Source organism: Schistocerca nitens, chromosome 2 (assembly GCF_023898315.1).
Source record: "Schistocerca nitens isolate TAMUIC-IGC-003100 chromosome 2, iqSchNite1.1, whole genome shotgun sequence".
Taxonomy (NCBI): Eukaryota; Metazoa; Arthropoda; class Insecta; order Orthoptera; family Acrididae; genus Schistocerca; species Schistocerca nitens.
The window spans coordinates 258,242,667-258,267,919 of record NC_064615.1 but is presented as its reverse complement, the minus strand read 5'-3'; the positions used below and the strand labels follow the sequence as shown (position 1 = coordinate 258,267,919).

General features: G+C 43.4%; 1 protein-coding gene across 2 annotated transcripts in view; it reads left to right on the top strand.

The window, feature by feature from the left end:
* The first annotated feature begins 3,498 nt into the window (after positions 1-3,498).
* The window catches only part of LOC126234343 (esterase E4-like), an 80,841-nt gene continuing 59,086 nt past the window's right edge, over positions 3,499-25,253 (top strand). Inside the window, exons 1-2 of one of the 2 annotated variants that reach the window (XM_049943029.1) lie at positions 3,499-3,726; positions 3,769-3,786. In XM_049943029.1, coding sequence (XP_049798986.1) covers positions 3,580-3,726; positions 3,769-3,786 — 165 coding nt within the window. In that variant the 5' untranslated portion in view covers positions 3,499-3,579. Of the gene's footprint in view, positions 3,787-25,253 lie in introns of both variants that reach the window. The other variant, XM_049943028.1, reaches the window with a different exon arrangement.

Below are 25,253 nucleotides of genomic sequence, written 5' to 3'. Positions count from 1 at the left end.
TGACATATGACTCGGGACAGCATTGCAGAGAGAATAATGGTCGTGTTACCGTGTGTATGGCATGGCCTGATGATGGTATTCGTGTAGTGCAGTGTGCAAGACTTGGCCCCACCTGCCCTATACGGTAGTTTCTCGCAGTTGCAGAATCTTCAGGTTTGTTTCCATCAGCAGTGCTCCACGACCCTACTGATGAAACCCAAGATCGAAGGAACGTCGCTCGTAATTTTTTTAATCTGCTTATTGCACATCGATTGATAGCTCCACAGCAGCTGAAATCTATTTGCAATAAAGAGATTAAAAATTTACGCCCGATTCTACCCTTCCACCGATCTTGAATCGTGTGGCAGAGTGGTGCCATCTCTAGTTTGCGTGTATTTTGCGAAGCACGGTAGCAATGAAGTACAATGTTCCATTTGCTTAAAAGTTAAAAAAAAAACGGGAGAAGGCAGAACAGACTCGCAACACCATATACAGAGAAAAGGAGAAAACATCTACAATGTTCCTTGGAAGAGAAGGTTTTGTAAACCCTAGTCGTCAGTTTTGTAAAGGCCTCGCCGCTACTGCTGTTGTGGCCGAGTTGCCACTGTAATTATGGTAGGCCGAGTTTGTGATTTCGTGAAACGGCTTCTCGTGCAGCTATGACGAGGGTCAGGTAACAGAATAGGAGAACGAAGGTTCTACAACACTCCAACCAATTAGTAACAAAGCCGCACAACTGAGTTAAAAGGCGGGGTCAGGGATTTTCTCTGCCTCGTGATGACTGGGTGTTGTGTGATGTCCTTAGGTTAGTTAGGTTTAAGTAGTTCTAAGTTCTAGGGGACTAATGACCATAGATGTTAAGTCCCATAGTGCTCAGAGCCATTTGAGTTAAAAGGTTTACTTATCTTTGTGTCTGGACGAATAAGAAATTCGCACCACTGCTTGTAATATAACACAAAAAGACCCTCAATGGTTCAGTGAAACAATCGTAGGTAAACTTCACAGTACATAGCAAATGCAATTTACAGCAACTGTCTGTTCACTTCCAAGAGTTCACTAAACGACGTTCCCTGTGTAAGTCAGCCCTGGACGAGTATCTATAACCAAGTGGGTGAGAGCTGCTCTTCTGTCTTCCGAGTAGGCTTCTGTCCATTGTCGTCCGGTCGTTGGCGGATTGTACTCGGCCGGCAATTGCCCGAGGCGATGTCAATATCTTCATCTTCAGTGCAGCCCGTGGCCTTGTGGAACTCGCCCAAGTGGCGAGTCTCTATGCACTGGCACCAGCTCGCATCTTCGCGCCTTTGGTGCTTTTGCCCTTGCTGTGTCTTGTTCGGACGACACAGCAGAAGTCAAATTCGATTGATAGACTTTCAACTTTATTAATGTGCTAAAAATTTGGGATTATAATTGAACCCTCAATTTTGTGGTTGCTTTGGGGAAAAAACTGATACCATCCAAAAGTGACGAGGCAGGGAACAGCTTGCGACCTTTCAATCTCCTGTTGCCGCCCCATCTCTGCTGGAGACAACAAGACCGATTACTTCCACAGCCTCAATCCCATGTCGACCGTGTTCCCCTCCTGCTTCACCTTCATCGGAATTTTTCAATCTTTGTTCGAAATCTACATTCATTATTGGAAGTAATACGAGTGTCACTCCAAAAGAAATGCACACTATTTTTTTTTAAATCCACCTTTTATTCTACATGTTTGAAAGTTTTACAGTGTGTAAATACATCCTATAGGAACAATATTTTCATTTCTCCATATAATTTCAATCCCTCTCAACTGCCTTACGCCATCTTGGAACCAGTGCCCGTATAACCGACGGTAAAATTCTGGACAAACTTGTGGGAGCCACTGTTTGGCAGCGTGCACAATGGAGTCATCATCTTCAAACCTTGTTCCACGAAGAGAGTCTTTGAGTTTCCCAAAGAGATGATAGTCACATGGAGCCAGGTCAGGACTGTAAGGCGGGTGTTTGTTTTGTCCATCCGAGTTTTGTGATCGCTTCCATGGTTTTTTGACTGACATGTGGCCGTGCATTGTTGTACAACAGAAAAATATCCTGCTTTTGCCGATGTGGTCGAACACGACTCAGTCAAGCTTGAAGTTTCTTGAGAGTCGTCGCATATGCATCAGAATTTATGGTGGTTCCACTTGGCATGATGTCCACAAGCTAGAGTGGTTCGGAATCGAAAAACACCGTAGCCATAACTTTTCCAGCAGAAGATGTGGTTTTGAATTTTTTTTTTCCTTGGATGAATTTGCATGGTGCCATTCCATTGATTGCCCCTTCGTCTCTGGTGAAAAATGATGGAGCCATGTTTCATCACCTGTCACAATTCTTCCAAGAAATTGACCTCCACCATTCTCGTACTGTTCCAAAAGTTCGCTGCATACGGTTTTTCTTGCTTCTTTGTGAGCCACTGTTAACATCCTGAGAACCCACCTGGCACAAATCTTTCTTAACGCCAACACTTTCAGTTCAAAATGGTTCAAATGGCTCTGAGCACTGTGGGACTTAACATCCGAGGTCATCAGTACCCTAGAACTTAGAACTACTTAAACCTAACTAACCTAAGGACATCACACACATCCATGCCCGAGGCAGGATTCGAACCTGCGACCGTAGCAGTCGCGCGGTTCCAGACTGAAGCTCCTAGAACCGGCTCACTTTCAGTATTCTGCAAACACTTCCTTCCCCTATCCCAACGTAGCGTGATAATTCGTTCACTATGATGCGTCTGTCAACAGTCACCAATTCGTCAACTCTCTGCAGATTGTCTGGAGTGTGTGCAGTACGAGACCTGCCGCTGCGAGTACAATCCTCAATATTGCGTGCGCGCTTTCATCACGTAACCTGCTTGCTGACCGACTAACTGCACTGCGATCGACAGCAGCATCTCCATACACCTTTTTCAACCTCTTGTGGATGTTTCCCACTGTCTCGTTTTCACAGCACAGGAATTCTATGACAGCACGTTGCTTCTGACGAACGTCAAGTGTAGCAACCATCTTGAAGACATGCTGTGACGGCGCCACTCACGGGAACAGGTTGAACTAAGTTTGAAAACAAGCGGGAAGGATGTATCTACAGACTGTAAACCTTTCACACATGCAGAATAAAAAGTGTATTTTTACAAAAACAGTGTGCATTTCTTTTGGAGTGACCCTCGTAGCAAGAAATAGTCGAAAATCTGTTATTTGAGAAACTCGTTATTTTGAGCAGTTTTACCCGTCAGGTTAAATCGGATGCGAGAAGAAACGGTGTAACGGAAAACCGGTTGTTTCAACATAACCGCCATCCCTAGTTCCAGCTCTGTTGTTTGAAATCAGTTCCAACAACTGCGGCACGTCGACTCACGTAATATGCTCGATGTTCAGTTATCTGTACAAGGAAAAGATTGCACGTCTCTTCCGGCTGTTACTGGGTCGCTGCACCTCTGTCGTGTAAACAGGCGGCGCGGTTGCCCAACGCCGGCAGAGTGACGCGGTCGTTGCCGCGCGGGACATCCCGGCGTTTCGACTGCGGCTGCGCCAGGCGGCGCGGCCGGCGGTCACAGCACATACGCCGAGCCTTCAGTAGCGTCGCAGCCGCGATGGCAGTGCAGCTGTGGTGCTTGCTGTTCGGCGTGCTCGTCGCTCTTCCAGAGCGACTGAACGGTTCGCACCGCGACGACCTCGTGGTCGAAACGGATCTGGGCAGGCTGCGTGGCTCCATCATGAAGTCGCGCAGCGGCCGGGACATTTACTCCTTCAGAGGCGTGCGTTTCGCCAAGCCTCCCGTGGGCGAGTTGCGTTTCAAGGTAAGGTATAAGGCTTTGAAATAGTTTTTCCTCAAGAGTTCCTCTCTTATACATAGGATTCATCTCTTTAATTTTGCTGCTGTCTCAGTCTAGACTGTGTCAATGTTTTCTGTGGTCAGATGACTTTCGTCATATAGAAAGTGCTATTTATCGACACATACATCATCTACATACGTAGACCAGCGTGAAGAGCATGGCACAAGGTATTTTGCAGTGTACAAACAACTGGACATATCCTGAACAACGTTGAGGCCAATCTCTCAACGGCTGAATCTTCCACCACCATAGACACTACAACGCTATGCTCTAAACGTAGAATAACGAGAACAGATTATTCAATGTGAAGTCAACAGTATAAATCAATAGAGAAATTCTGATTAAGAAAAATTAAACAAATCTACCAAACTTTCACCTATAGTCTCCTGTAAATTTGCATATTATGTGCAAGAATTCTGCAAACCACTGTGAAGTGCGTGGCAGAGAGTATTTTGCAGTGTACATGTCATGGGTTTTTCTATTTCAATGATGTATGAAGCGCCGGAATAAAGACTACTTAAAGCGACTGTAAGCGCTGTAATTACTCTAACCTTGTCTTCGCTATCGCCGGCCGGAGTGACCGAGCAGTTCCAGGCACTTCAGTCTTGAACCGCGCGACCGCTACGGTCGCAGGTTCGAATCCTGCCTCGGGCGTGGATGTGTGTGGTGTCCTTAGGTTAGTTAGGTTTCAGTAGTTCTAAGTTCTAGTCCCATAGTGCTCAGAGCCATTTGAATCTTCGCTATCCATACGGAAGAAGTGCATAGTGGACTGAGGTATAGTTGTAGATTCTTCACTTAAGTCTGATTCTACAAGCTTTGTAAACGATAGGTCTATTTCGCGAGATAGTTTGGGGTGTATCTACAAGCACCCGCCAGTTGTGTTTTTCAGTACGCTTTTCCCCATAAGTCAAACGCACCTGTTCGTGCTGCCCTTCTTTGAATACCTTCAGTATCCACTGTTAGTACCATTTAGTTCCGGTCCCATACACTTGAGCAATACTGTAATGTAGGACAAGTGTTTTGCGAACAGTCTCACTTGTTACCTGAATGCGTTTCTCCCGCATCCTGCCACCGAACGCTGTCTTCTACCTGTTTTACACACAACTGTGCTATGTGATCATTTCATAGCCACACAAATTACTACACCAAGGTATGTGTGAGGTGAGTGATTTTCATTGTTTTCATGAATTGCATTTTAACCAGTAGCTATTTATTTGTCCCTTGTGTCATCTGCCGGTGTCGGTTATTAACCATCATCCAGGATGTCTATCAACATCAACATTTAAAAAAATTATGAAAATACAGTGTATACAAAAGTAGCAAAACTCAACAAATGTATAGGTACAAAATTCCATTTGTATACTTAAAGGGTACAAGAGATTAGTTGAAAGCATCCCTTATTCCTTTGAAGCTGAAAAATACCGAAGATATCCAGTGAAATTTACAAACACCTGACATAATTTGTCTAAGAGTACTGACAATCACATCTCACGTGAAACAGACAGACAGACAGACAAAGTGAAACTTTAGAGTAACATTATTGCTTTTATTAAGTAACTTGTTATGCACCCTGAATCAGGTGTCCACATTTGTTGTTGTAAACATATCTAGTTTCACCGATATGAGGTTCCACTTTTATCTTGTGACTGTTTTTACTGTAACTTTCAGTATTAATGTTTCTCTCTTTTTGCTTACGTTCGGCCAGTGATGTTGGTAAAGATGTTCTGTTCCTGCATTTTACCACTGATGCAAAAGTACGTTGTTATGTTACCTATGCAGTACAAATTTACTGTCTTTGATAGAACGTGACTGCTGAGGCATTCTTCCAGTAATTGTTCGTCTTGTTTTTTCTTTATGTCTATTTGACATGAGATATAACTGTCAGTATTCTAAGTCGAATTGTCAAGTGTTCTTACAATTTCATTGGATATTTTCGATATTGTTCAGCTTCAAAGGAATATGGGATGCTTTTAACAAATCTGTTGTACTCTGTAAGTATACAAATAGAATTTTGCACTCATATATTTGTTGACTTTTGCTATTTTTGTATGTATTGTACTTTCATAATTTTTAATGTTGATAGACATCCTGGATGATGGTTAATATCTAAAACTGGTAGACGAATAATGGGAAAAATAAACAGCTAATGGTTAAAATGCATTTTATGTACTTTACGACTGTAACATGATTTGTAGGGCGGGAAACCACAGCCAAACTTCGACATTTTTCCAAAGAAAATTCCACACTGGCTGTATCAATGATTTTTATTAAATCTGCGACCGCTTTCACCAGATGACGGTACATTGGACGTGAATGGTGGGGAGTGGCTACAGGGCAATGTTCAACGTCACCATGTTATAAATAACGTATACTGCCTGAGGATGCACTTTACGACTGTTGAACCTCATCTCATGGAAAGTATTTTAACTGTGAGTCGTTAATATCTTACTGTGAACAGGCCAACAACTTTTCTGCATTTTGTGAAGTGCATAATGTTACAATTTCCACATATCATCCTACGCTAAGTGCATAACAAGAGTGGAGCATTATCAGAAGACAGTAAATGTCCCGGGTTTTCTGCAGACGAAATTTTGCTGCGGTGTGGACAAGAGGTACATCACAGTGTACGAATCAAATGGCGCGGGAACTGGAAACGCAATCCAACGTTGATCTACGCGAGGCAGTACGAAATTTTAGGCCAAAACGGCCAAATTGCACTCAGATTCCCACTGAAATTCTGGCGGTATATGCCCCAAACGCTATGTCGCTTCTAGCGGTAGTGAAATGTTGCCAACAACTTGACCAAGGCCACGGAGACGTAGCTGATGCTGATCGGCAAGTCCACATCTTAAACCACACAACTTTCGTCTTTTCGGCAGGCTGAAAGAACATCTGGGAGGAAAGGAATTTTCCGACGACTAGGATATTCACACAGGGTTTGTCGAACGGATCCGTGACCAACGAGCGAATTTCCATCGGTGAGGAGTTGAATTCTTAGCAAGACGATCCGTGTGTTCTTTACAGAGACTTGGTGACTATGGTAAAAAATTTCATGTACCTTTGGCAGTATGAACTGTAGTGCAGCATTCAATAAAAGTCACTCGGCCTGCCATATAATGTGTAACTTACTTTTCGAAGTCGCTTCATATTTCTCTATACTTAAAGCAAGTTGCCTATTATGCATTGCCTATTGTGCACCGTTTTGAAATCTTAATTTGGATATTTGAGCTGTTTCTTTTTCACGTAGTGCTTCAGTACAAACAAATGCGCCATCTGTCAACAGTCTGGGGTTACTGTTAATGTTGTCTACCAGATCACTAACATACACTACTGGCCATTAAAATTGCTACACCAAGAAGAAATGCAGATGATAAACGGGTATTCATTGGACAAATATATTATACTAGAACTGACATGTGATTACATTTTCACGCAATTTGGGTGCATAGATCCTGAGAAATCGGTACCCAGAACAACCACCACTGGCTGTAGTAACGGCCTTGATACGTCTGGGCATTGAGTCAGACAGAGCTTGGATGGCGTGTACAGGTACAGCTGCCCATGCAGCTTCAACACGATACCACAGTTCATCAAGAGTAGTGACTGGCGTATTGTGACGAGTCAGTTACTCGGCCACCATTGACCAGACGTTTTGACCAGACGTTTTCAATTGGTGAGAGATCTGGAGAGTGTGCTGGTAAGGGGCAGCAGTCGCACATTTTCTGTACAGGACCTGAAACATGCGGTCGTGCATTATCCTGCTGAAATGTAGGGTTTCGCAGGGATCGATGAAGGGTAGCGCCACGGGTCGTAACACATCTGAAATGTAACGTCCACTGTTCAAAGTGCCGTCAATGCGAACGAGAGGTGACCGAGACGTGTAACCAATGGTACCCCATACCATCACGCCGGGGGATACGCCAGTATGGCGATGACGAATACACACTTCCAATGTGCGTTCGCCGCGACGTCGCCAAACACGGATGCGACCATCATGATGCTGTAAACGGAACCTGGATTCACCGAAAAAATGCCGTTTTGCCACTCGTCCACCCAGGTTCGTCGTTGAGTACACCATCGCAGGCGCTCCTGTCTGTGATGCAGCGTCAAGAGTAACCGCAGCCACGGTCTCCGAGTGGATAGTCCATGCTGCTGCAAACGTCGTCGAACTGTTCGTGCAGATGATTGTTGTCTTGCAAACGTCCCCATCTGTTGACTCAGGGATCGAGACGTGGCTGCACGATCCGTTACACCCATGCGGCTAAGATGCTTGTCATCTCGACTGCTAGTGATTCGAGGCCGTTGGGATCCAGCACGGCGTTCCGTATTACCCTCCTGAACCCACCGATTCCATATTCTGCCAACAGTCATTGGATCTCGACCAACGCGAGCAGCAATGTCGCGATACGACAAACCGCAACCGCGATAGGCTACAATCCGACTTTTATCAAAGTCGGAATGGTGATGGTACGCATTTCTCCTCCTTACACGAGGCATCACAACAACGTTTCACCAGGCAACGCCGGTCAACTGCTGTTTGTGTATGAGAAATCGGTTGGAAACTTTCCTGATGTCAGCACGTTGTAGGTGTCGCCACCGGCGCCAATCTTGTGTGAATGCTCTGAAAAGCTAATCATTTGCATATCACAGCATCTTCTCCCTGTCGGTTATTTTCCCGTCTGTAGCACGTCATCTTCGTGGTGCTGCAATTTCAATGGCCAGTAGTGTACATTCTCAGCAAAGGTCCCTACACTTTTCCCTCTGGGACTCCTGAAATCGATGACTTTCCATCCAGAAAAAAACAAGTAGCATCCTCCCTATCATGAAATACACAAATTCAGTCACAAATTTCAATGCATGCCCCACACGATCGTTCTTCTGTTAATGTACATTGATTTGGTTCCGAGTCCAATGTTTTTAAAAAGTCAAGAAATACTGTATCCATCTGAAGAAAAAGCCACGTTGCCGATACTCAACCCTAAAAGCTGATTCTAGTTTTGCTTAAGTTCTTGGCTGATATCGAAAGTCGACAACCCATGTTAACGGGGTGACGATCGACCCTGAGATAGCCAGTTGGTGCCATAATCGTACAAAAAATTTGTCAGCTATATAGTAGGATTTGACCAAAAGAGAGGAGGACGCGAAGGCGGTGGCGTATTATTCCTCGTCATCAAATTGTAAACCAGTGTCCTGGGTTAAATTCCAAACTCTGTGCGCTGTGTTGAATCCATCCATCAGTGTCGTCGTTGAGCTCGTGAGCCTCCTTGCTGCTACTCGATACGAGTAGAAAGCAGACAGCGTGGTAACACCGGATTACAGCCTCCTCTTTCGTCATCACCATCACACCCACAATAAACTACACTGCTCCTGCTCTCTAATCGCCAGTTCTAAGTAAGCACAATGAGAGGCAAAAAGAGTGCCAGGCCCGAATAATTTGGAGTCCAAGAACAATGCACAGAGCGTGCCCAGGTTCAGAAGTTCCAGTGTTCAGAACTCCAGCAGTCTGTGGAGCTTACATCATAGCAAGGATACAGAATATGTCGATTGTCGATCTTCATTGATACCCTATGTAATCAAAAGTATCCGGACACCCCCAATAACATAAGTTTTTCATATTAGGTGAATTGTGCTGCCACCTACTCTCAGGCACTCCATATCAGTGGCCATTGTAATCATTAGACATCGTGAGAGAGCAGAATGGGGCGCTCCGCGGAAGTCACGGACTTCGAACGTGGGCAGATGATTGGGTGTCACTTGTGTCATACGCCTGTACGCGAGTTTTCCACACTTCTAAACATCCCTAGGTCCACTGTTTCCGATATGATAGCGAAATGGAAACGTGAAGGGACACGTACAGCACAAGAGCGTACAGGCCGACCACGTAGGTTGACTGACAGAGACCGCCGACAGTTGAAGAGGGTCGTAATATATTATTGGCAGACATCTACCCAGACTATCACGCAGGAATTACAAACTACATCAGGATCCACTGCAAGTACTATGACAGTTAGGCGGGAGATGAGAAAACTTGGCTTTCATGGTCGAGCGGCTGTTCATAAGCGACACATGACGCCGGTAAATGCCAAAAGACGCCTCGCTTGGTGTAAGGAGCGTAAAAATTGGACGACTGAACAGCGGAAAAACGTTGTGTGGAGTGACGAATCACGATACACAATGTGGCGATTCGATGGCAGGGTGTGGGTATGCCGAATGCCCGGTGAACGTCATCCGCCAGCGTGTGTAATGCCAACAGTAAAATTCGGAGGCGGTGGTGTTATGGTGTGGTCGTGTTTTTCATGGAGAGGACTTGCACCCTTTGTTGTTTTGCGAGGCACTATCACAGCACAGGCCTACATTGATGTTTTAACCACCTTCTTGCTTCCCACTGTTGAAGAGCAATTCGGAGATGGTGATTGAATATTCCAACACGATCGAGCACCTGTTCATAATGCACGGCCTGTGGCAGAGCTGTTACACGACAGTAACATCCCTGTAATGGACTGGCCTGCACAGCGTCCTTACCTGAATCTTATAGAGCACCTTTGGGATGTTTTGGAACTCCAAATTCGTGCCAGGCCTCACCGACCGACATCAATACCTCTCTTCAGCGCAGCACTCCGTGAAGAATGGGCTGCCGTTCCCCAAAAAACCTTCCAGCACTTGATTGAACGTAAGCCTGCGAGAGTGGAAGCTGTCATCAAGCCTAAGGGTGGGCCAACACCATATTGAATCCCAGCATTACCGATGGAGAGCGCCCCGAACTTGTAAGTCATTTTCAGCAAGATGTCTGGGTACTTTTGATCACATAGTGTGTTTAACTCACCTTATCATTTCTTTCGAAAATCATTATTCGAGCCCGTAAACACGGTTGAAATACTATAAGAACTCAACATCGGTAGAATTACTACAACGAAGAGCGTTTTACATCTGCTGCGATGGCTGATTGGATAGGCTGACGGTTTACGAACGTAAAGGACGAGCCTTCGAATCTAGCTACAGACAACTGTTATTTTCTGTTAATTTAGACCTATGCAGCTAATATTTTAAACCTTAATTCGCTACAAATTGTGCAACTGTAGGTAGCTTCATGCAACACTATGAGCAGTGGCCTTTTGCGAATTGTCCGTCTCCAACTGCCCACTACATGCAGTTCCCTTCGCTGTGTTCAGCCGGAAGCCGGTTGAGATGAACCAGGATTCCATTTTTACTGGTATTGAAACCGATTATCGTTTATTTATTTAATCTTATCAAAAACACACTGTCACTTACAAGATATCAAAAACATAACAATACTCCAAATTGATTCTTCAGCCTTCATACCTTTTGGGTCAAATTGAATCAGGTGCTGTAGTAGGTCCACAACCGATTATATTGAGATAGGGAACTAATGCTCAGAAATGCAAATTTTTTTGTGTTGTGGACATACACAGCGTACACTGCATAACAACAAAGTACCTCATAGTCCTTGTTAAAAGTGACGACCATCAGTCTCAACACATGCATGGCAATGGTGCATGAAGTTCTGCCACACTCTCTCGAAGACCATAGTGTCTGTTGTACCAGGAGACAGGCAGCTTTGATCCTAACAAGCAGCTCTTCATCCATTTCTATGGGGATTTCATACGCCAGCGTCCTACATAATCCTAGAGGAAAAATTCCGGAGGTATGAGATTCGGCGATCGCGCTGGCCATGGACAGGACCTCCTGTTCCAATCCAACGATGAGAGTACGGGTTATTCAGGCGCTCACGGACATTAACATCCAAGTGGACTAGTGCGCTGTCGTAGTGGAACGACAATCTCTCGCGGACTAAAAAGGGGTACAGTCTGAAAGAACTGTGGCAGCACATCTCACAGAAACATCAGGTAAAGAGGAATAATCAAACGAAGTAGTAGCAAATAAGGTCCTATTAGGTGATCATGGACAATGCCCGCCCATATGCTGACACAGTCGTTGCTGGCGGCCACCGATATGGGTGGGCTAGGAATTCTCCTCACTCCATACATGCGCCGTTGCAATACAGGCATTGAGACCCAGAATGATCAAGATTAGATGGGTGGACCATTTAATTAATGAGGAGGTACTGAATACAACTGGAGGAAAATAAATTTGTGGCACAACTTGACTAAGATAATTGATTAGTCGATCGGACACATTCTGAGACATTAGTGGATCACCAATTTAGTATTGGGGGGAAGTCTGGGGGATAAAAATTGCATGAGGAGATCAAGAGACGAGTAAAGTAAGTAGATTCGAATAGGTGTATGTTGCAGGAGTTATCGGAGATGGAAAGACTTGCACGGGATAGAGTATCATGGAGAGCTGTATCAAACCAGTCTTCGGACTGAAGAGCACAACACAACAAGAATGGAATCGGCTAATAGCATGCTACACAAATACGTACTGAATATGGTGTGGCCACTATGCAGCTAACGCCCTCTCGGTAGTATGAATCAAGTCCTGGTGAGAGCATGTAGTTGGTTACTACCTTCAGACAAGCAGATGGTTCATCGTCTCTTTTTCACCACATTCGCAAAATGCAGAGTCACTGTCAAATCCCCGTTGTCGGACGCTGACTTTCGTTCTCCCACTCCAAGGTGCAGTCTGTCTGGCGTCTTCATTGTAGACCAATTTTCCTCCTGGCCTGAAGGGAAGCTTTCAGTAGGCAGCATCCATCCTCCAAGGCGGATGGGTCTGGAATGTCATGTCATGACTGAGGGCAGTACACGATCCCTTGTATACAGTTTGGACAGTGCACGTGGGTACAGCAACAAATCGGGAAACTTCATTCACGGTGCGGTCATAGGCATGTCGAAAGACGATAGTTCATTTCTGGCAATCCGTCACGTCATATTGTTCACCCATCTTACTGCTTTGGTTCCACACAAGTCGCATCACGCACATGTAGCACAACTTGCCATGACATACGTCAGTAGTGGAGGGTCACATGACCGCCTGGTACTTACTTCTGCAGCATCTTCAGTGCTCCAAGGTGACCTCTGGGCCCTTCAATAGTGGTAATTGATAAAAGAGGCAGTGAAATAAAAAGGAAACAGCGTGGTAGAGGCTGTAACCTCCCCTCAGAAAAATATTAATTAATTAATGAACCATGAACCAAGTGTAACCTCCCCACAAAATTTTATAATAATGAAAATGGACCATGAACCAAACGTAAACTCCCCACAAAATTAATAATTAAATGAATTTTAAATAATATTATAACCTCTGAACAATATTAGCTCCCATTTATTATATGTGTGCAGAAATGCATTCACATTTAATGTAACCTCAAAATTGAATTCGTAAATCCGGAAATAATAATAAAAAAACAAATTAGTAACCTAATAAATTTTATGAGGACAGCAGCGCTGCCCTTCGGCCCTGTATTCTGAATAAAAAAGCAAAAATTCTTACCTCAAAAAAAAAGACCTGCAAATATATCTGCTCTTATGTAGAAATTTTTTGACACAGCTTCGTGCAATGCTGGCGTATATTTTTTTTTTTATTCTTGGAAGGAATGCATAGGAAATATTCTTTAAATTGAAATGAATGCTTTTCTTTAAAAAAGTTACTTTATATTGTAAAAATTATTATTGGGGCATATTTTTTGGAACAAATTAAATGACAATTAACATACATTATTAGATATGCGCAAGGCTGTTTCTTTACCTTCTACAATAATACCCATCCTGCAGAGTCCTGACCAGAGTCCCGAGCAGAGCGGACACCCGACACGCGCCGACTCCCGCCGACTCACGACTACTACTCAAGACTACTGTCGACTCGCTACTGCAGCCGACCGACTACTGTCGACTCGCGCAGACAAGCGCAGACTAGCGATAAGCAACAACTAACGACATACTACTCTCTGGTCAGAGACTCTGTCATGCCTCGCCCATCGCCGGCAAAGCATACGTCTTACAAGGCTTTAAACTCAACTAAATAGTTAGGGATTACAATTACCAATAACATAGTTGGAACGATCGCATAGATAATGTTGTGGGGAAATCAAGCCAAGGACTGCGATTTTTTGACAGAAAATTTAGACAAGAAGAGAATAGAGGCTTTCTAAATGTCGTGTTACATAAGAATGCTGAAGATTTGATGGATAGATCACGTAACTAATGAGGAGGTACTGAACAGAATTGGGGAGAAGAGGAATTTGTGGCACAACTTGACTAAAAGAAGGGATCGGTTGGTAGGACACATTCTGCGGCATCAAGGGATCACCAATTTAGAATTGGAAGGCAGCGTGGAGGGTGAAAAGAGATGAATGCACTAAGCAGATTCAGAAGGTTGTAGGTCGCAGCAGGTATTCCGAAATGAAGAAGCTTGCACAGGGTAGGGTAGCATGGAGAGCTGCATCAAACCAGTCTCTGTACAAAAGACCACAACAGCAGCATTTAGAAAATGTAGCAGTCTACTAAAGAGATTGCTTACACTACGCTTGTTCGCCGTCTTCTGGAGTATTGCTGTGTAGTGTGGGATCCGCATCAGATAGAATTGACGGAGGACATCGAAAAAGATCAAAGAAGGGCAGCTCGTTTTGTATTATCGCGAGACAAGAGACAGAGTGTCACGGATATCACTAAAGAATTTGGGTTACAGTCATTAAAACAATGGCATTTTTCGTTGCAGCAGGTCCTTATCATGAAATTTCAATCACCAAATTTATCCTCAGAGTGTGAAAATATTTTGATGGCGCCCAACTACATAGGTAGAAACGATCATCTCAATGAAATAAGAGAAACCAGAGCACCTTCGTAAAGATATAAGCGTTCGTTTTTCCCTCGCACTTTTTGAGAGTGGAACGGTAGAGAAGTAGCTTAAAGGTGGTCCGACGACCCATCTGCCAGGCACCTAACTGTGAACTGTCGAGTAATCATTTAGACGTAGATGTAGCTGTTTATCGTTTCAACAGCACTGGCCACAGCTGTTAAAACATTTTTCCCACTGTGTGACAATACGCTCAATGGCTTCATGAAAAAATATTCATGGTTGCCAGGCGTGCACATCTTCGTCGGAAGCGAATCGACAGCCACAAATATCATTCTTCGGGGCACCAAAAATATGGAAATCGTATGGGGAGAGATCGTGACTGCATGGAGACTGCGTAAGGAATTTCCAGCGAAATTTCTGCAGCGTAATTGAAACAACATGTGGGCTCGCCAATTTTTCTTCGGACTAAGAGGTGTACCTCTGGGTACAATCATGGTTACGTAGGCAACCGAGAACATTTTTCCGTGGAGGCATTGGCCGTCTTGTCTCTCAGTGGGATAAATGTAGTAACATAGGTGGTCATTACTTTTTAAATAATGAACAGTTTACTTATTTTTTTCCACCTCTCTCTTTTTCATTTCACTGACCTTATACTTTTCTGTCCAGTGAGCTTACTTGCTCCAATTGTACTAGACGGAAATAACACATGTAATGCAGAGCTGCTCTATTTACACTACTGGCCATTAAAATTGCTACACCAAGAAGAAATGCAGATGATAAATGGGTATTCATTGGACAAATATATTATACTAGAACTGACATGTGATTACATTTTCACGCAATTTGGGTGCATAGATCCTGAGAAATCAGTACCCAGAACAACCACCTCTGGCCAGAATAAAGGCCTTGATACGCCTGGGCATTGAGTCAAACAGAGCTTGGATGGCGTGTACAGGTACAGCTGCCCATGCAGCTTCAACACGATACCACAGTTCATCAAGAGTAGTGATTGGCGTATTGTGACGAGTCAGTTGCTAGGCGAGCATTGACCAGACGTTTTCAATTGGTGAGAGATCTGGAGAATGTGCTGACCAAGGCAGGAGTCGAACATTTTCTGTAACCAGAAACGCCCCTACAGGAGCTGCAACATGCGATCATGCATTATCCTGCTGAAATGTAGGGTTTCGCAGGAATCGAATGAAGGGTAGAGCTACGGGTCGTAACACATCTGAAATGTAACGTCCACTGTTCAAAGTGCCGTCAATGCGAACAAGAGGTGACCGAGACGTGTAACCAGTGGCACCCATACCATCACGCCGGGTGATCTGCCAGTAAGGCGATGACGAATACACGCTTCCAATGTGCGTTCACCGCGATGTCGCCAAACACGGATGCGACCATCATGATGCTGTAAACAGAACCTGGATTCATCCGAAAAAATTACGTGCACCCAGGTTCGTCGTTGAGTACACCATCGCAGGCGCTCCTGTCCGTGATGCAGCGTCAAGGGTAACCGCAGCCATGGTCTCCGAGCTGATAGTCCATGCTGCTGCAAACGTCGTCGAACTGTTCGTGCAGATGGTTGTTGTCTTGCAAACGTCCCCATCTGTTGACTCAGGGATCGAACCGTGGCTGCACGATCCGTCACAGCCATGCGCATAAGATGCCTGTTATCTCGACTGCTAGTGATACGAGGCCGTTGGGATCCAGCACGGCGTTCCGTATTACCATCCTGAACCCACCGATTCCATATTCTGCTAACAGTCGTTGGATCTCGACGAGCGCGAGTAGCAGTGTCGAGATACGATAAACCGCAATCGCGATAGGCTACAATCCGACCATTATCAAAGTCGGAAACGTGATGGTACGCATTTCTCCTCCTTACACGAGGCATCACAACAACGTTTCATCAGGCAACACCGGTCAACTGCTGTTTGTGTGTGAGAAATCGGTTTGAAACTTATCTCATGTCAGCACGTTGTAGGTGTCGCTACCGGCGCCAATCTTGTGTGAATGCTCTGAAAAGCTAATCATTTGCATATCACAGCATCTTCTTCCTGTCGGTTAAATTTCGCGTCTGTAGCACGTCATCTTCGTGGTGTAGCAATTTTAATGGCCAATAGTGTAAAATGCTGTATATAATGTTTGGCCGCTTCAGACGTTTCGTGTGCCTTATATCACATTTTCGTACCCTAAATACACTGCCTGACAAAAAGAGTGAAGCACTCCGTAGACATGGTCGGATATCAGTGTAACTAACCATCGGCGCTTGGTGTTTGTAACCTCCCCCTCACTTACCGACCTTAATGACAGTGAAAAATGAAACCGCGTGTACCTAATGGGAATTTTGGAAAAGCAATCGTCACCGAAGTTAACCTGTCGGTAAAGAGGGAGGAAAGGGTTACATCTTAATGAAAGGAGAAATGCAAATGAAACTGGTGGAAATTAATTTTGAAAAGGGGTAAAGTTAATAGAGAAAGTAAATGTGCGGCCGTTACGTCAACAATTAACTAGCGGTAATTAGATATTTGAGATTTGGGGGAAATCACGGTCGCCTGTCCTAAGGACAATTACTATAGTAACTGAAAAAGAAAGGTTATTACACATATAATTAGCACTAGAAGCGTGGCAACTGAAGGTTGACACGTGTAGTGTGAAAACTGAAAGTTTGTCAGAAGTAATAAATTTCGCTACACTCTGACTTAATTTAGCAAAAGAATTAATAAATCCGGAAAATCGAAAGTTAATTTAGTGACTGAAGTTAATAGTGAGCTTTCTTTCTGAAGCACATCGAAATCCAGCAGAATACGGTTAGCCTTGGACTACCTCAACAATCATTTCAAAAGCAACTTGACTCTACGCAATTTAGAAACAAGAGATTTAACTTTGAACTTGAATTAAATGATTCTGAATAATTAACAATAGTAAAATTTAGTACGTACCAAGCTGAGCTGCAGTCACAGCTAAGCTAAAATATGCTAACAAAACTCGCACTCTTAATTTGTGCTTGTGTAATCTAACTATTGTAGCCAGCTATGCTTTAACTGCACTTTGAAACTAAAGTAATGAAATGCAATGATAGTACTTTAATGCTGGCGTCTGAATTTCAACGACACTCGGTTTCATTTCGGAAAAGGAAGGGACCCTGCTTGGCAATGCAGTTGGGACAATGAGCAACAAAGTTCATGCTAAGTTGCTGTAATTTTGCGAGGCAAATGGAACAATTTGATAAGCTGAGGTCTGCCATACAGTTCTGAAACTTTACGTGCTTTTAGTCTTCCTTGTTGGTTGATTGAAGGTTTGAAGCCGTCGATCGAGGAGGTGGCGACAGTCACTCATTGTCGGCCGTCGCTGTTGCAGAAGCTGGATGTTGGCGCGCGTTCTTCTCAACACGGTCACCAGACGAAACGGGCTCTTGATGTGCGCCAGCTAATGCTTCCCGTCCGCGACACCATGTCAGAAACTATCATCGCAAGTCGAGCGCAATTACATGCTGCTAAACCCCGAAAGCGCGGCAACTCGCGGGAGCGTCACACCACACACCTGCTCCACTCGCTACTCCAGCCAGACTCCGACTGCCCTGCCCGCGCTCCACGCGGCAGAGTTAACACTACCAAAGATCCTACACACTTTGATTCTTCACACGACCTATCGATGTAATCGTTCGATAGCAGTTTTCCCTAGGCAAGACCCAGCGTAAAAATACAAATAATATTTACGAAACAAACCAATTATACACCGACATAAATGCATATATATATATATATATATATATATATATATATATATATATATATATATATATATATATATATACAAATAGTAAAACAATTACAATATATAAAGGCACAGAAATGTCATATATTCAGGTAATAAATTAAGGAAAAAACTTACAGTACAACAGATGGAAATAGGAGGATATGCATTTCCGGCTTACACGTGCCCCACATTGTCTGAGGATGTTCGTGTAACCTAAACAGACTCAGAAAATGTCCCAAAAAATAAACAGCGGAAATGGATATGCTCAAAACGTCATCAAAATTTAGCATTCGTCTAATTAAGCATAAATCAATTTTTTAGACCATAAAAATTGAGTGGAGACAGTCCTAATCTTATTCCACTCTGTCATCTTGCACAAAATAAAACAGGTTGACGACATATTAAAATTCATAGAGAACATAGAAAATGGTTTAGCTATTCTAAAAATCAAAATTCGTAACACTATAAGAAATGGAATACTATTTGCAAAATTAATTAGAGTACATGGTCATAAAACAGGTAGATCTAAATACGCAAATTAATTATTAATTACATAGAATACACATTTTATATAACCTTTTCATAATTATTAACTCGTCATGAGAGTCCACTTAACGCTAAACAAGAAAATAATATACAGTAGATCGACAAAAACATAAATATTGACAGCAGAATTCTTTCACATCAGCTGTCCGGGAAGAAAAACAACTCCGCCTTCCGTACTTGCAAGTACAAAGAATGCCGACAGCGGCACAAGAGCCGACGGCGACCCAAGAGCCGACAGCGGCTCCACCTTGCCAGTATTGTTGCGCCCGCCTGTGCGGCACGCTTGATCTCACTCGCCTGTGTAGCGGCCTTTCCAGAACGTCCGTTTCACTGAATTCTTTAGGAAAACTCACTCCCGAGTAATCTCAAGGAGTCCCTTAATACTATCACAGTGGATAACTCAACACTGTCCATCATCACACGCATGTACTAGCCTGAAACTTAAAACAGCGTCTAAGTACATCGGCAATGACTAGTAAAACACACATGCATGCATTCATGAAATCTGACAGCTAGTTACAAAAGCATATTTACATTCCTTAATCTACTGTGACTCAGCTGAAAACTTAAACTAGCAGCTTGGATTTTTCAATTGGTTAAAACGTCTAATCAAAAATTAATTGCTTGTTAATTACAAGTTCTTTAATGACCTCTAGGTCAGGCAAAAGCATCGCAACATGGCACATCCTTAAATCTTACACTCTATATTACATACTGTACAAATTACCCATTCTGTGGTATTAATCAATCCTAGGTTGGTACAATTTCAAGTCTACAATATTCCGTATACCTAATCGTTTTCCAGAGCTTGGATACTCTAAGCAATAAGCATTTGTGTGAGGTATACCAATGACTTTATATGGTCCATTATAAACAACTTAAATTTAGAGATTTCATTGTCTATCTCGCTCGATTTCTCATGAGCTTTTACAAGTACTAAGTCTCCGATTGCAAACTTAGCAAAACGCGCTTTAGCGTCATGACGACGTGCGCGAGCATCGGCTTTTAGCTTAATTACTTCTCGCAAACGATCTTTTTTCACACCAATACTAATGTCAATCCGTGGAGGGAATTTGATTATCTCTTCCACTTCACTTTCTACACTTTTGTCAATGCCGAAATTCCTCACGTTACGGCAGTTCGAACTCATTCCTACATCAATACCATCCGGCCAGTTAACAATGTGTATAGGCTGGTATTGCCTATGCACACCGTCTCCTGCCTCGTCAAAACTAACTACTATTGTTTTATCTTGGGACGTACATGTCAAAGTTTTGCTTTCGCAGTCAACCACTGCACGGTACTTTAATAGCCAATCTAACCCGATAATTACTTCCGTAGTTAAGTCTGGCACGACGACAAACTCTTCTTCAAATCGTGCCCCACATATCTCGAACTTGACAATTATCTGTTCTGTGACCGGTTTACTGGCCTTCCCAGTAGCACCGATAATTTTCACTCCTGTTACTGGCATAACTACGATGCCAGGTCTGTCTTTCAGTAACTCAAATATTTTTCCAGATACAACACTCAATTCTGCACTGGTGTCAATCAACACGTTTAGTTGTAGGTCGTGCATATTAACAGACACTACTATCTGTCTACACTTGTCCTCGACTGTTTCTTTATTTTCCCACAGTAAATCCTCGTCTATATCCAGGTCATTCCAGAAAAAACCATCCGGCTTTGATCCTAAATCCGGTTTATCTTGCGGCTTTTTCAGTCTCTGTTCACATACAGTTTTAATTTCAACACGTTTGTCCTGAGGCTTAGTCTGTAGCTTCGCCTCCAATACCGAAACCTTTTCCTGTAACTCGTCAACTAGTGAGTGTTGCTTTGCTATCAGTTCACCAATTGTCACCTTCGTTGATTCCACTTTGGTCAGATTGATCTCATCTGCCAATCTACCTGGAGGAATGTGCCCAGTAGTATCTGCAATTACTTCCTCTGGATCTGCGCAACCCACACTGCTACCGTCTGACCATATAACGTCAGCTCTAACCTCATACACGCTGTAATCTACGTGCTTTTCTACCAATCGTGTCCGGCTATCACTAAAATTCTCGTAATCTTTCTCCTCAATACTTGCGCAATGTTTAAACTGGAGCTTTGCGTCGGATGGGTCGGCCACTTCTAACACTATAACTTTCGGTAAAGTCTGCCGGTTAGGGCCAGAACTTTCCGTTACTACTTCAACATCCATCTCCTGTGGGACGAAACACGACGAACCTTGCTCGTGCTCCCCATTAACATCAACTATTTCTAGTAAAGTCTGCCGGTTAGGGCCAGAACTTTCTATCATTTCACAAACACTATCTTCCTGCGGAACGAGACGCGGCAAATCCTGCCCGCGCTCCCCATAAACGCTTCTCCCATACAGACCCCTATAATCTCTTAGTTCGCCGTATAAGCGACCGAACTGCCTTAACCAGACCTCATCCCTCTCTGCATCCCCTCGCTCGATGACGGACGTTTTATCCGACATCTGATCTTCTCTCAACACTTGCGAATCATTCTTAAATTCAATCTCCAGTTTCGCTGTGGGTATTACAGCTGCCACTTTATAACCGTTTTCCGGAACACTACTTAAATTGTTCTCACTGACAGAGAATGTATTTTCTACTGCCGTGTACACAGCTGATCTCCTACTTGTGGGCGCACTCCTTTCTCCTAACACTGGCACACTCTCCCGCCGTTTATTATTCCACACGGAATTTTCAAAACGACGACACCTGGGTTTTCTCCTGCTATTGGGCCGCCAAAATTTCTCCACGCCCGGTCGGCCCCTCACCGGCGCGGCTAATGGTTTCCCTGTCTCGTCCCAGCAGATACGGTCCCCGGATGCTGCTGAGGCGGCTGATCACACCCTCTGGCGTTATTACTATTCTGTGAAGCCCGTATCACGTTAGTATGATACTGGTTTCCGTCATTCCTGTTATTATTTGCATTGTACCGATTGTTATTACGGCCCGAACCACTATTGTTATTACTGCCATGGTTGCGGTATGCATTATGCCCATAGTTATGATTGTTGTGGTTGCTGTGGTACCCGTTGTTGTTACCACGGCCTCTACCACTGTCGCGATTATTGCGCCAATTGTCCTCGTCCTCCACTCTTTCCAGGAAATCATTTATTGTCCTGTAATTGCTTCCTACGTAGCGTTTTGTATCATCTGGAAGCTTTTTGTAGAGTTCCCAGACTATTTCGGATTCCGTGCGGCGATCACGCAAATATTCCAACTTGCGGATCCAGCTCTCACAAAACTCCTTCATCGAACCGCGCGAATTCGCATCGAAAGGCCTCGATACGACAAATTCGCGCCAGACACTTTGCTGTTTTTGCTCTGACCAGTATTCAGCCAGAAACAAATTTTTAAATTCTCCAAAAGTCAGGTCCGTAATGTTGAGGTTTAAGCCCCAACGCTTGGCATCACCAGCCAACACATCAATAATCGCATTAATTTTCCTCTCATTAGTCCATGATCTGGGTAAAACTCTTTCACAATTCTTAATGAAATCCGTCGCGTGTATACCGCCTTTTTTCAAGGGGTCGAACCACTCCTCTTTCGTCAACAATTCCGAACTATGTGCATAGATTGGCACATAGCTCTGTTTTTCGTCAAGTTTCTTTTCTAATTCCGACACTCTGGTAATTACTTGGCAAGTGGTTGTCGCAAGCGTTTCTACTTCCCTTTTTTTTTCTTCGCAGGTATTAGCCTGCTTCGTCACTTTGGTATCTACTTCGGATACTAAACCTTTAAAGTTTCCACCTTCTTTTGATCCTCTTTTTTCACTAACTGAATTTGTTCCGTCACCTTATTCTCGATGATCGAAGCAACTGATTCTCCTACACTTTTCTCGATTCTGCTAATTTCGGAATAAAAACGAGTATTTATGCTCGCAATTTCCGCCTGAACGCCTATCATTTCCTGTTTAAGATTACCGATTTCGCTATTAATCACAACAATATCTTCTTTGATTTTATCAACTTTTGTGTTAACAACTCCAACATTGTTGTTAACAACATTAATAGCTTTGTTGTGACTGTCTAGCTTTCGTTCAATTTTTTCAGACTGAGCTTCTTGCTTGGCCGATTGACTCTTGATTTCGTTAATCAAAACATTCAATAAATCAGTTAAATTCCCGGAAACTACCGGTTTTACTTCCGTAGCGGCTTCCTCTTTAATTGTCCCCCCGTATTCGTCATCAAGGGATTCGCATTTGATTTTCACTTCCGACTCCGAAACATTTTCTAAAGTGTGGAATTCCATTTCTGCTCTTTGTTGCGTTTCGGCGGTCGCGTCTTTCATGCTAGCCGCCTGTCCCTGAACAATGGGTACCGCGGTGCGCGTTCCCCACTGTTCGATCGATTGTTCCTTATCCAAGTCTACCAAATTTTGGTAATTGTTGCCTTCACTCATTTTAATAATTTTCAATATAAATAACAAATCTCAAATCTAATTAGGATTACTCCAACTACTCATTCTCGCTGACGTAACGGCCTGTACGTAACCAGTACTTTGTTACGAGATTTGCACAATGCAAAATTCGTGTCCAGAACAACCTCAAAGCTGAAGATTGTCCTGTCACGGTCGCCACGTGTAACCTCCCCCTCACTTACCAACCTTAATGACAGTGAAAAATGAAACCGCGTGTACCTAATGGGAATTTTGGAAAAGCAATCGTCACCGAAGTTAACCTGTCGGTAAAGAGGGAGGAAAGGGTTACATCTTAATGAAAGGAGAAATGCAAATGAAACTGGTGGAAATTAATTTTGAAAAGGGGTAAAGTTAATAGAGAAAGTAAATGTGCGGCCGTTACGTCAACAATTAACTAGCGGTAATTAGATATTTGAGATTTGGGGGAAATCACGGTCGCCTGTCCTAAGGACAATTACTATAGTAACTGAAAAAGAAAGGTTATTACACATATAATTAGCACTAGAAGCGTGGCAACTGAAGGTTGACACGTGTAGTGTGAAAACTGAAAGTTTGTCAGAAGTAATAAATTTCGCTACACTCTGACTTAATTTAGCAAAAGAATTAATAAATCCGGAAAATCGAAAGTTAATTTAGTGACTGAAGTTAATAGTGAGCTTTCTTTCTGAAGCACATCGAAATCCAGCAGAATACGGTTAGCCTTGGACTACCTCAACAATCATTTCAAAAGCAACTTGACTCTACGCAATTTAGAAACAAGAGATTTAACTTTGAACTTGAATTAAATGATTCTGAATAATTAACAATAGTAAAATTTAGTACGTACCAAGCTGAGCTGCAGTCACAGCTAAGCTAAAATATGCTAACAAAACTCGCACTCTTAATTTGTGCTTGTGTAATCTAACTATTGTAGCCAGCTATACTTTAACTGCACTTTGAAACTAAAGTAATGAAATGCAATGATAGTACTTTAATGCTGGCGTCTGAATTTCAACGACACTCAGTTTCATTTCGGAAAAGGAAGGGACCCTGCTTGGCAATGCAATTGGGACAATGAGCAACAAAGGTTCATGTTGTTGCTGTAATTTTGCGAGGCAAATGGAACAATTTGAAAAGCTGAGGTCTGCCATACAGTTCTGAAACTTTACGTGCTTTTAGTCTTCCTTGTTGGTTGATTGAAGGTTTGAAGCCGTCGATCGAGGAGGTGGCGACAGTCACTCATTGTCGGCCGTCGCTGTTGCAGAAGCTGGATGTTGGCGCGCGTTCTTCTCAACACGGTCACCAGACGAAACGGGCTCTTGATGTGCGCCAGCTAATGCTTCCCGTCCGCGACACCATGTCAGAAACTATCATCGCAAGTCGAGCGCAATTACATGCTGCTAAACCCCGAAAGCGCGGCAACTCGCGGGAGCGTCACACCACACACCTGCTCCACTCGCTACTCCAGCCAGACTCCGACTGCCCTGCCCGCGCTCCACGCGGCAGAGTTAACACTACCAAAGATCCTACACACTTTGATTCTTCACACGACCTATCGATGTAATCGTTCGATAGCAGTTTTCCCTAGGCAAGACCCAGCGTAAAAATACAAATAATATTTACGAAACAAACCAATTATACACCGACATAAATGCATATATATATATATATATATATATATATATATATATATATATATATATATATATATATACAAATAGTAAAACAATTACAATATATAAAGGCACAGAAATGTCATATATTCAGGTAATAAATTAAGGAAAAAACTTACAGTACAACAGATGGAAATAGGAGGATATGCATTTCCGGCGTTACATGTTGCCTGGTGAAACGTTGTTGTGATGCCTCGTATAAGGAGGAGAAATGCGTACCATCACGTTTCCGACTTTGATAATGGTCGGTGACTATAGCTGCAATTTTCTGCGACAGGTAGAACGCCCACCAGAGTTGCTTGGACTGCAGTGCCGC